The following is a 13262-nucleotide window of genomic DNA, read 5'->3' as shown; positions in this document are numbered from 1 at the left end:
AGAAAAAGAGTTTTATGGAAGCCCATTACTGCCAGGAAAGGAAAAATAAAAGCTGAAACCAGAAGTCATAATTTTGAGTTTGAAAGTAGCAAATATGAGATTCAAGGTCATAAATACCAGATTGAAATTATAATTTACCAATTCAGATGATAAAATAGTTCTGCTTTAAACTTTAATAATCATAGTTATAAATACAAAGTCACAATTTCAACTTTAAAAGTCACAGATATGAGAAAAGTTGAATTATGAGATATGGTCATAACTTTGAGATGATGGAGGAAACCTCAGATAAACATCACGACTTCCTCTAGTCGTAATTATGACATCTAGAAACCATAATTATGACTTTATAGCTCATAATCATGACTTCCTGTTGAGCTTTAGTTTTCCTTGATGGTGGAAATGAGCTTCCATATGTTTGCACTTTTCTGATTTCCTTTTTTTTTACTTGTTTTTCACATTTTTTCAGCACTGAAATGTGAGAAACAAACACTAAACAGGAGATCAGGAAGCAAACATTTTCCCTGCTGTGTAAGTATCTAAAGTTCTGCTCCGGGTTTATTCTGAGAACTGGATGGTTCTCATCCACTTCCTGTTTCTGTGTTTGCTTCCTCTCTTATCTGACCGTCTTCTGCCTCGGGTTCAAAATGTGGGAACGGTTTAATGATTGATAAACGGCGTTTGGGCTGAAATAAATCAGACGTGTGAGATGAGGTTCATGATTAACTGCAGCCGGGAGGCTGAGCAGATAAAACCATCAGTCATCAATGTTTGGCGAAGCTTCAGACTTTTCCTCATTCCTCTGCTCACATCAATATTTTCCTTCCTTTCATAGCCGGTAAAATTATAACCCGGCTGAGGCGGCAGGAACATTCAGAGACAATCTAATAATATTTTATCTGAATGATCCGAGTCAACTGAAGGAAACGAGACTCTGAGTCAGAGCGCAGAGAGCCGACACCATCAGGAAGTAAAAACTGGCATTTGTTTCTCTTAAAACAAGCAAAATGTTAATAATTCACTGATTTTTCATGAATATTTTGACTTGTTATATCCACAAACCACAAAACTGGTGCATAACACTGAGGTGAAAAAATAGAAAAAAATAAATCAAAATCTGAAAAGTGTGGTTTGCTTTTGTATTTATTCCCTATTTACTATGATTGAAATGAAATGCATTCAGTTGGTTTCAGGAGTCACATGAACAGAACCGTCTCGCCTGATTGTAATTTTATCTCATAATTAATAAAAAGGAAGTGAGTTCTGTCATCAGTTATGATTAGAAACATACGGTGCTGTGAAAAAGTATTTACTCCTTCACACATTTCTAATGGTTCGGCTTTTTTCCATCATTTTTAAAAAGAGAAGAAATCCACAAGAGGGAGAAAAATAACTTCAGGCACCTGAATACCTTCCAGATCCATCCATCAGATAATCAGTGATAAAACATTTTCATTTTTCTCTAAGGAATCTGCAGCAATCCGTCCTCCATGATGAGCATGAAACCACAGCAGATTTACTGGGGACTCAACCAACAAAACCTTTAATCCTGCAGATCACCAGGAACCTTCAAGTCGTCACATTGTTGAGTAAAATCAAGCAGACTGAAGAAAAACCAGAATGTAAATTCATGAGGTTTAGGACCCGTCATGTCGGCCATCTTTGATCCGTTCCTCTGTTCTGGTTCATGTCAGTTTGTGCATCAGAACAGGAAACCCACACCAGCTGGTTTCCATGGTTACACAAACTGAAATTACAAACATGAATTCACTTAATACTAATGTTTTCAGATTAAAGGATTTTTGGCTGCATCAAAATGGAAACACTTTGAATCACATAACCTACAGCCGAACGTTACTACTGGCAGAAACGACAAAGAAGACGACAGGAAGTGGTGGGATGATGACGCCGCTGCAGGTTTTTATTACTTACTCTGTGAAAAACTTATACGAATAGGATTTTAATTACATTTCTTATTTAATGGAAACATGGCAATTATGAATTTGTGTTTTTTCAACGTTAGCAAAATCTCAGTGGTTTCATCAAATGAGTTTAATTAATGCCAGAGAAAAATGTAGGATTTATTCTCTGGGTCTTTAAAGTCCAGCGTTTCACCTGTATTTATAAAGCTTCACTGGTTTGTGTGCATCCAGATAGTTGAGATGTTGTTGGGCAGAAAGTGAACGTAAAGAAAGATCCGACGGGCTCTGACCAACATGGAGACGGAGCAGCTTGCCGTGAGCAGGATTTGATCCAGTCCAGAAACTCTACTGGATTTCTACTTCAACTCTTTAACTGTTTGAAAAATTCAGTAAATATCCCTCAACTGTTTTTGCGCTGGCAGTTGCGTCGTTGCTGCAGTGAGCCGGTTTTAAACCTTCAGGCTTCTGAAGGCTTGAAGACCAAACACAGCAACCCTGGAATTTTGTATCGTTTATTTTCCAAAGAACAGAAAGTTATTCACCTTTATGTCCAAAGCAAATGTTATTTTGCAGGCTGGGTCTGCTTTATGTCAGGTGGGATTCCTCAGGGTTCTGCCCTCGAGTCACTTTTATTTGGCATCTACAAGTTGTTCCTACTTCAGACTGTAAAGCATTAAAGCATCTGTTGCTAAACCTTGAATGAAACTTTATTTAATCATTCTCTGTTCAACTTTTCTTGTTTTCTGTGAAACACCTCGGTGCTTTATTAGCACATCGTAGCATTAACATGTAGCATTAATTAATTGTATATTAACAATCATCACAGCAAACCCCCAGGTAGTTCTTCTTCTGGTTCCCTAAAGAAAAAAAATCACTTGCACAAGACCATTGAGTCAATTTCTGATATTTTATTACTGTTGCACCATTTATACAAGTACATATAATTTTAACGCATCAATTTCCATTTCGTTTTTTTTGTCTGTTTGCTTGAATGAACATGTAGAAATAGCTGCGGTGAGACATGGAATGAAAATATTGATCGCAGTTGGCATGGATGCAGACTGAGAAATTATCAATACTTTTTTTTTTTTTTTTTTTTTTTTCCACTTGACCAAAAAGACAGGACTACAGGTTCACCCAACCACAGACATGCAATTTACCGAGTCAAGAGAGAAGAAAGGAAACATAATAAGTGACACACACAACCGTCCTCGGATGTTTGTTTCTGCTACGGTTCAACGAGTGCTGGAAGGAAGACGCCGTGTGTCGGTGGATGGAGACGGACGGTGAGGCGACGACACTTAAACCTGCATTTATGCACAGGAGGGAACAGGAAGGCCTGGCGGTCGGAGGTTAGGTTGCTGGTATTCAGTATTTTACTCTCCAACAATGCAAAGACATCAGTTTTACTAGAGCCTGGGTGAGACTGGTGGACAACCGGGTCACAAGCAGAATCTGGACCCATAACGTCGCAAAGATAGGACAAGAACTACTTCATAAACTTTATTTCCTGTTTTGCTTTTTAATTCAACATTAATCAAAGTTACAACATGGATTCCTGTTTGCCACTGGACTTTCTGTTCTTCCAGTGTCCTCCAGAGCTACACTGATGGGATGCTAACAAACATGCTAACAAACAGGATTCATCAAATCAAAGTTTCTTTTCCCAAACTAAGTACCTCTGGTGGAAACAGCTTCAGGTTTTATCCACTTTTAGGTCTGGTGACGTTGGAGAAGCAACAATTTCAGATTTTAACATTTGGCACTTTGAATCATGACACTCATTCAGAAATAACTGAACTGGATGTCTTCAAATTCAAGTTTAAAGACGTCTCACTTATATTTTGTAAATTGTGAGCAGTGTGTTATTATAAACGACATGAAATCATTTCCAAGAACCAGTATGTGCGAACCTCAAGGCTGAGTTCTTGGCCCGCTGACGTTTAGTTTAAATATTAATGATTTTCCATGTTTACTGATTTCCAGATGTTTGCTGGTGTTGCTGCTTTATATACAGCTGCATAAATCCAACACAGATGTTTTTCTGTTTGGAGTTTTTACAGGATGGATTGAAAAGTCAGAACTTCTGTTGAAAACAGGAAATGTTTCTTCAAGAGTGAAATCTTTGACTAATTGGTAACAATCAAGTCTCAGAGGCAGGATATCCTGGGTGTCAAATCAGACAAACATATCAAGACATTAAGCCAAAGTTAACCTGGAACTTTCTACCATTTTATGTCGTTTCTTTTCTAAATATCAGAATGTTGAGGTGAAGAAAACTGCATCAACACTCAGACGGACGTTTGTGGCCTGATAAAATGGTTTCACTTTCTGTTGAGGAATATTTAACCTAAATACTGAAGTATTTAATGTAAAACCTAACAGTGCAGAACTGTTCCAGTTTTACAGCAGAGGATTTCGTTTCCTTTCTTTGATCGGGGAGGAAAAGCTTCGCAGGATGTTTGAGTGCCAGTTTAGTCTGCCGTCTTCAGAAAGACACAACTCAACATGTCCTTTCCAGAGCCTCATCCTGGCTCAGTAAACATCTCCGTTTTAGCCTTACAAGGAAATTCAGACAATCTCACAGATTGTTTCGCCTGTTTGCTGGATATGTCACTTTCTATTGGATTAACACCAGAGAATCGCTTTAAGCTTCGTAGGAACATTTTAAAGGTATTCTTGGCAAGGCTTTGCAAATTTTTTTAAGTATTACAAATGCTAAAAAACCACTTAGTTTTCTTACAATATAGCTAAGGGTTTCAGTACAAAATGTAGAAGTTTAAGTGAAAAAATCCTACAATTATTTGCAAAGCCAGCGATTTTCAACCTTTCAAATTCCCCAGAAACTTCAGCATTCTCAGTCAGAGCAGTTCCAGCTCCACGTTCTGGGTCAAAAGACTGGACAGATGTAACGCAGATCCAGCTGGTGAAATGACTTTTGACCTCTCACTCCTCTGCAGGAGGCTGCAGGTGAGAGCATGAATGCAGGCCTTCTGAAACGGGAATCTGGAGGTTATGAGTGGATGAAGGATGAAGGTGACGTTGCAAAGGCTCACAGCCGACAGACTCGTATCAAAGTTCAAATACTACAGCAGAAAAAATAGATTAAAACATAACAATAATAATAGCAATAATCATACGCACTGGTGGGAAACGTCTCCAGTCTCTTATTCAACAAATCATCATTATCATCATTACAATTATTATTATTATTGTTATCATAATAATATGGGCAGGCTAGTAATTTCATTTTTAAATCTTTGTCATCGTTGAGTTAGGTCATTTGTTTCTTCGTTTTGTTAAAGAAGCTGTCCATTAATCTTGAACTGCTACGGTTTGATCCTTGCTCGGCGCCTCCGTGGCGTTCGCCTCCTTGGCCGGAGCGTCGGCGGCTGGTGTTGAACTAGGCGCAGCGGCGCCATCTTTGGTCGCCGCTGGAGCCGCTGCCTCTGTGGGCTTAGGGTCAGGCGAGGTCGCCGGGGCCGCCTCGGCTTTGGCCGCCGGTGCAGCGGGGGCCTCAGTCTTTTTGGCGTCGGCCTCCCCTTTGCTCTCGGCTGCAGCGCCGGGCGCCGCGGCCTTCGCCTCCGGCTCCTTGGCGGCGGGAGGCGCCTCTTTGGCCGCGGCCGGTTTGTCGTCAGCCTTGGCAGCGTCGGCGCTTTTCGGTGCCTCTGCTTTGGGCTCGGCGTTGGCGGCAGGTTTTTCCGACTCCTTGGCGGCGGGAGCGGCGTTCTTCTCCTCGTCCTTCGGCGCTGCGGCGTCCGCCGCCGGCGTCTCCTTGGCCGCCGTGTCGTTCGCTACGTCTTTAGCATCGCCGGCCGCAGAGGCCTCGTCCTTCTTGTCCTTCGGTGCTTCGCTCTCCTCGGCCGAGGCGCCCTCCGCCTTGGCGTCTTTGTCTTTGGACTTGTCGTCGTTTACATTGTATCCCTTCTTCTTTTTGCTGAGCTTGCCTCCCATTTTAACTCTGGCCTCTAAAACAGAAGGAGAAAAAAAGTTAACTTAGTATTCTAATGTAAATGGTTCTTATCCAAGCCTTTACAAAATAATTTACAACCATTTATCTTTTTAGGGATTTAATGACAAACCAACACAGAATAATCTGTAGGTGTAAAGTGGAAGGAAACTGGTGATTTTTTTTCTGCAGCTCTTTTTTGTCCACCAGTTTTCTGAACGTTCTTGTTTGCTAAATATCTCAAGCAATGAAACTCAATAAGCATATCGTTTAGCTCAAGATGTAATTAGATTTGTGTCAATAGAATCTAGAATATGCTGTAAAATATAAAACCAAAATACTGCAGAGCCTCTGGAACCACAACAACCTGAAATCTCACAAGTTTTGTTTCCCTGCATTCGGTCAAATCTCTCTAAAAATCAAACATTTTACATACTGCAGTTTTACATAAGTGCTTAAAGCGAACATACACATTTACTTATTAAACAAATCACACTCATAAATAACATTGTTCTGTTTGCATGTTCACTGAAACTATTGTTTGTTCATTGTATGAAAATATTCGTCAATACTTTTGGTATTTTGTAACAGATATTTTGTGCAATGCTATCAGCCAACATCATAAACATTCAACAATAAATGAGCATCCATCCATCCATCCATCCAGGTTTTTTATGCACATTTTGAAGGTTTGCATTAGAAAAGGTTGATGGAAACAGTAACATTTGAAATGATTCTCTCCATTGTTTGAAAAAGTTTTACTCTTGTTTTAGTCAGTTTTAGGTTTTTCTGAAAAAGAGTCGATACATTCAGGGTGTGGAGGTGGAAACACTTTCGCTGAATGATCTCTGACGTAACGACTCTGTGCCGTACCAGAGGCACGACGCCTCCAGCTCGGTTGGGAGAACCTTCTGTTTTTCTGAGACGTGTTCTCCATGCTGGTTTTATTTACCTTTACTTCCTGTTTATCACAGCAATGCGAAGCGTCAACATCTGATAAAATCACGTTTGCATACCAGGGGTGGGCAGTCCTGGTTCTGGAGGGCCTGGAGGGCCAGAGGTCCGGTTTCCTGCAGCCTTTAGATGTGTCTCCACTTCAACACACCTGAGTCACATAACGAGGTCGTTAGCAGGACTCTGGAGAACCTGACTGAACTGAGGAGGAGATTCAGCTGTTGGATTCAGGTTGTTGGACCAGAGAGACTCTAAGAGCTGCAGGACACTGGACCTCCAGAACCAGGACCGCCCACCGCTGTAGTCTGGCTGATTCGCTCCATTAGATGGGAACTTTTTCTTTGTGACGTTTTGAAGTTGGCTCATATTTCTGATAACATTTGGATGGAAAACAGAAACCTGCTGGAGGAAGTTCTGGAAACGTTTCACCACTTGGTTCTTTTACAACCCAGTTGAGCAGAAGAGAAAAAAAGCTGCTAATATTCATACAAATCCTGGAAACATTGGAAATGTGAGAGCAACGCGTCAACGCATCAGGCAACATGTTGCATAATAATGTAGCTTCATGCTAACTGTGGATGTTTAGATGCTCCTGCTTGTTTCATGCACTGATCTGCATACGTCTCTAATTAAACTCAGTGTGTCTGTTTTCCATCAGCGATGGAAACATGAGGTGTAAAACGACGTCGCATGAAGACAGAAAGCCTGACCTCAGATCAGCAGAGAGACACGGATCCGTTTCATCTCTGGTCACCAGGAACCAGGTCTGTTTATCCTCCGTTAAACACAGAGAGGCAGCATGAACTCAGTGAACCTCACACAGATCTTTACATTCCAGGCATGCCAAGCCACACACACACACACACACACACACACACACACACATTCAAATAAAATCACAGACAAGTGCAGTTTGGAAATTTACAATTTCCTGTACAAATTAAATGACAAAAAAACAACCGACAGGATTCTCACTGTTATGTTTTTCCATGATGATTAGATCTCTCTCTATCTCTCACACACACACACGTTTCTGGCTCCTCGGTCAGCTGAAGGTAGGTTTCACCATCTGCCTGCTTCACAGGGAGGAAACTTCAACATGCAGCAAATCAGGCAGAACGAGAGCAAACGGCTCACTGTGTGTCGGTTTGAACTGATGGAGGGAAATCTGGAGGTGAAGCCTCTGGATCTCCTTCAGGTTCACATCTGGATGTTTAACTTCTGCATTCAGAGCAGAAAACAGAAACTTTAAAAGCTAAAACTGGAGGTTGAACTTCAACGGTAGTTTTACAGTTTATTTTAAACTCATTAAATGGTGAAAACTTAAAGTGACCCGTTTGGTTTCCCAGATGTTCATGACAGAAATTATTCCTCTGGAAAAAAAAAAGAATTCTGACTTTTTTCTCAAAGTTGTGACATTAATCTGAATTTCACCTCAGAACTTTCACTTTTTTTCCTCAGAATTCAGAAATAAAAACGAATTTAATATTTTTTTCTTCTTCCATCCATCTATCCATTTTCTTACACCCTTCTTCCCTAATGGGGTTGGGAGGGTTGCTGGTTCCTCTCCAGCTGCGTTCCGGGCGAGAGGCGGGGTCACCCTGGACAGGTCGCCAGTCTGTCACAGTTTTTTTCTTCTTCCTGCTGTTATTCCGTGGCCCTGGTCCTGGTCCTACAGATGTTGTGTGTTAAATGAAACGCCGCGCTGCTGCTGCTCTCTGTCTGTCCCTGAATGGACCGGCGCCAGCGCCGAATCCGCTCAAAATGCTAATGGACTGAATCAGTCCACCATTCACGCTGAACTGCTGTGACAGTCCAGCGGCTGGTGTCTGCCAGGAACGCCGCTCCTGCCTCGGCTCTCTCCGGCCCACAATGCAGCGCTGGACAATGAGTCCCAGTCAGCCGGAGGGCCGCCGTCTCTCTGCTGGCCGTGTGGTTTTACGGCCCTGCAGTTTGTAACGGGCTCCGGCGGCGCGGAGACAACCTGGAACAAATACAGCGAGTCCAACAAAAGACCCAGTGAAACCTGCAGGACCGTAGATATCATCCTGTGACGTCATTTCAAACATCGGCGAGGAAATAAATACTAATCGGTTAAAAACAATTCAATGTGTTGCAATCATGCAGCTGTTGGAATGAAACCTGAAGCTGATGGAGGACAGAGAGCTGCAGCGACCAGAATCACCACCAGATGTTTTGATTCAGCGTTTCTATGGTGTTAATTTTATGGTTTTAATTCTGTTTTCTATGTTTTTGTTTTACCTCAATAATTACAAAAAACTGTTTTCAAATAATTTACTAAAGTCAGGGTGTATGTTGAACTATTAATTCCTCTCTTGTTGAATTTAATCATATTTTGCTTCAGTCTGAAGACAAACATGTTTTCTGCTGCAGATTTCTGCAGCATTTTATTAATATTGTTGTTAATCTTGTTTTTGTATATTGTTAAAACTTTAAAAACTCTTTAGTGTGAACCTTCATACGTGACGCTGCTGTTAAGCCTGAATTCCTCCTTGGCATGAAAATAAAATCTGTTTTGTTTTTATTCTATAAATATAAGACATCTTATATGTTATGGAGAAAACCGGAAATCATAATTTATGTTTCAGCTTTTTGTTCTCCAACATCAACAGAACTGGTTGCACAGTAATGAAACTACAAATGCACACCACACTTTTCAGATTTCAGTCTGTTTTCTGACGTTTTGTCCTTTGCTCTGTTTTGAGATCTTCGGTGGAGTTTGTTTGCAGCAGAGCTAGAAGGTGAACTCTGTTTTAAATCTGCAGACTTTACTAAACTCCAACATGATGCATCTCCTCGCGCCGCCCAGGAATGTTCGCTGACATGATTAAAACCTGCTGAGCTACTTTGTCCTGCTTTATTTCCGCCGTGTTCAGCAGTTAGCGCGCAGGCCGGCCTCTTAAGGCTGCTGAGCTCACAAAGCGCATGATTGATCGCAGCAACATCGGCCCTCGCTGGAAAAGTATTTATGGAACATTATTAATCTCCAATCAGGCCGAGTCCTGCGAGTCGGGAGGCAGCGCAGCAGATGGCCTGCGTCTCCTCAGATTCTTCTCCAGCTTCTCGCCGTCTATGACGAGTCATCTGTCACGCCTCCACGGCGGCTCGGCTGAAACTCTGCAGTCCTGCTCTGCAACCAAACTGGCAACCTGAACGCAGCTAACTGGCAACCAGAGTGGGTACAACCTGGCAACACTCAGAGTCCAGGGAGTTTCTGGGTGTTTGCTGATGACTTTCATCCACTAAATTAAGTTAAAATTAAAAATGTAACTTTTTGTTCTACGTACTTACTCTGGGTAAACAAGTTGAGAGTCTATGGAGTTAAAGCCTTTTAAAAATGAACAGCTAAAGTATTTCTTTTCTTTGGTGCATTTCTTGAATCAACAGTAGATTTATTTCTCAAAATAATTCATACAAACAGCAAAACAGAGGAAATCTTTAGTTCTTAAAATCAAACCTCTGAACATGTCGGCGCTTCAGAATGAGACGTTTTGGTTCATAAGAGTCAATCGGACTCGTCATGTCAACAGAGTAATCTGATGTTCTGTCGGAAACTGCAGAAAGTTCTGATTATTGTAAATTATGATGATGGAGATCAATGATCAGAGACTGGATGATGTTTCTATTTCTACTTTTACAGAAATGAAAAGACGAAGAAAAAAACTCAAGTAGAAAACAAAACAATCTGAAGGAAATCTGGAAACGCAGTTCTGTAGGAATTATATGAGATTATAATTTTCATCTTCATGCTGAGAAAATGAAGCGTCGATGAGAGGAACTCATCAGCTTCCTGTAGGGGGTCAAAGGTCGCATCCTGATGATGGAGAGACAGAAACTGGCATGTCTGTAGCTTTACGGATGTTTATGTTCGTTTTACTGAAAACTGAGAAAACCGTCAGCATTTATATTTTCTGTCACAGTTTGAGCAGAAAAACAAATAAAAAGCAAAATCAGGAAAAGTTTCAATCCAGCAGTTTTCAGAAAAACCTTTTAGGCAACAAGTTAGTATTTATTTCTTTAATGAGGTTTTACAGAGTGGAGCAGTTCAGTTTTAGGAGTTAAAGATGGAGAACAGCCTTGGTTTCCCCTCTTACCCCTCCTGCCCCCCTATTGCCCCCCTCCTGCCCTCCTGCCCCAGCAGATGGAGGCTCCTGCAGGTCCTGGGCTCTGGATAACCTCGGCTCGCCGTCCCGGCTGATTCTGCGTCGCTGACATCCAACCTGACACCTTAAAGGTTGGCGCTGTCAGCGAGCGGCTGCAGCGTTTTCACTCTGAAGCGTCGCCTGGGAAACGGACGTGACAGCCGGAGCAGCTGGACCGCTGACGGTCCACACACCTTTCACTGGACGCTTTACTTCTACACATGAAGTACATTTAATGGAAAACAGTCCCAGAGAATCTGAATTTCTCTGCTCGTTTCTCCTGCAGGTGAGACGTGGAGCAGTGAGGAAGCTGACATTTGGGCCAGTAAACACCCAGAGCCCAGCAGAGTGAAGGCTGAGGTGACTCTGGTGGATTATAATGAGCTTATCTGGATCTTCAAAGAGCTTCTTAAAGGGATAACGCTGATAAACCGCAGAGGAAGAGCGGACCTCACAGAGAGAGGAGGCTAATCCAGCCAGCATGCTGCTCACAGAGCTGTGACAGATCGGATCGCTCTGTGAACCAGCCTGGGGGAACGCTGCACACGTTCTCCCTCCGTGTCACACTGACCTCCATTTTCAAACGCTTCAGCCTCGTCAGACACAACGAGCGAGCAGCTGCGACACACACTGCTGCAGCTGCATCAGCTCTCTGGTTCTGATTAAAGGCCTGCGGCTTTAAAACGCAGGAACTCGTATCTTTTCTTACAGATGTTTCAGGAAATGCAACGCAAACCTGAAATACATAAATTACACTGTAAAAACAGGAACTGTTGCTTCAGATTGTCTGACAGTAGATTAAAGTTTCCTGTTTTATTTCTGTTTGTTGAATGGCTCCACAGTGGAGCAGCAAGGAGGATTTCTATTGTAGAGGAAAAACTTTAACCAGATAATTTTGATTATTTCAAAACATAGATGTTAAAGTGGTTCTTTCTTTTTAACAGAATCTCTTTTTTTTTCCTGTAAAGATTCAACCCAGACCCTTTGACTTGAGTTTCTGGTACGACTGTAAATCTGACGCACAAGCTAACCTCTGCTAACAACAACAGACGATAAATCTGCTTCTCTCAGCGAACCGCGGGATAATTTCTGCTTCTAAACCACCTGACTGGACGCTGGGAAAGACTGTTGTGTTTAAGATGTGCTGAAAGCTATCAAAGAAACTACTGAAACCTAAAATAGCATCTCAATGCTAACATCTAGCAGCTAACGCTAATATTAGCGTCCACATTTGTAAAGAAACTGATCAGGAGTTGAAATTGAGAAAGTTGTTTATTTTTCCTGGTTTCCATTTAAAATGTGATTAACAGTCATAATGTTAAGATATTCTCAAATGATTTTACCTTGTAATTTTATTTATTTTTTAGCGCTGTAGGACATTAACAGTTTGGTTTGGACGCTCTGGTTCAGCAGTTCAGATGAAGAACGGTGCGCTCCCTGCCTGTTTCTGAATGGAAGCAGTTCGCGGCGCCGTAACTTCCTCCATCCGGCTGATTTAAGGCGAGTTTGTTTCACCGAACAGCAGCAGGCGAGTGAAGGATGGGCAGGAAAACTGGAGCAGAAAATCTGGCCCAACCTCACAAACACACAAATAAAAACACTGGCAGAGAAACGAGGGGAAGCCTGAGACGCTCACGGTTAGAGATCTGACTGTCCAAGAACATCCAGAACAAGATTCACTGGAACTATTTTCTTTCTACAGTCTCAGTCTGAACCTCAGAGCTGCAAGTGGAAGTTAAAGCAGCGTGGTCAGCATAAACGGCACCATCTGTGGAAATCGGTTCTGGTCCCCAGTGTGGAAGCTCGCAGCAGGACCAGTGGCTCCGTCTATTTCTGTCCAACAAACATTTCTCAGTCTGGAGGAGCTTCAGGAGGCTGACGTCACCCGTCAGGCCAGAGATTAAAACAAGGTAAACGCTGACGATTGGATTTATATTCCGTTAGATTTATTTTTAAAAATCGACATTTAAAGCAGGTGAAGCAGCAGCAGATCAGCAACAAGGCAGAAAACTCCTTCAGAGAGCAAGAGAGATAAAACTACATATTTCATTTTTGCAGTCAGACATGTACCTGTAATTAGCATGCAGCTTCTACGTTTGTAACACAAACAAATTGGAAGATTTTTATAACTACATGTTGAAGGTTTGGACTGGAGAATGAATTAAACTAGAAATTCATTCTCCGGTTTTTAAGTCTTAAACTTAAAATATCTCAAAACTGGTTTTTCTGGACAGTTTCAGACGTTGTTTATGAAACGCCTGACATTAATACATC

At 41.8% G+C, this 13262-nt stretch overlaps 1 protein-coding gene and 1 long non-coding RNA gene across 4 annotated transcripts in view; one reads left to right on the top strand and one right to left on the bottom strand.

Annotated features, from left to right (window-relative positions):
* Positions 1-2810: 2810 nt before the first annotated feature.
* Positions 2811-13262, bottom strand: part of basp1 (brain abundant, membrane attached signal protein 1) — a 36342-nt gene continuing 25890 nt past the window's right edge. The window contains exons 1-2 of one of the 3 annotated variants that reach the window (XM_044135320.1): positions 6824-6955; positions 2811-5890 (exon numbers count right to left, since the gene is read on the bottom strand). In XM_044135320.1, the coding sequence (XP_043991255.1) occupies positions 5238-5876 (639 nt within the window). In that variant the 5' untranslated portion in view covers positions 5877-5890; positions 6824-6955 and the 3' untranslated portion in view covers positions 2811-5237. Of the gene's footprint in view, positions 5891-6823; positions 6956-13262 lie in introns of those variants that run through there. The other 2 variants (XM_044135321.1, XM_044135319.1) reach the window with 2 other exon arrangements.
* On the top strand, positions 6978-9691 carry LOC122841784. Its single transcript, XR_006372435.1, has 3 exons — positions 6978-7336; positions 7484-7589; positions 8504-9691. It is a non-coding gene; the product is annotated as an uncharacterized LOC122841784 (long non-coding RNA).

The sequence above is a fragment of the Gambusia affinis genome, linkage group LG12, assembly GCF_019740435.1.
Source record: "Gambusia affinis linkage group LG12, SWU_Gaff_1.0, whole genome shotgun sequence".
NCBI classification, from domain to species: Eukaryota; Metazoa; Chordata; class Actinopteri; order Cyprinodontiformes; family Poeciliidae; genus Gambusia; species Gambusia affinis.
This window is presented reverse-complemented; position numbering and strand designations above follow the sequence as displayed.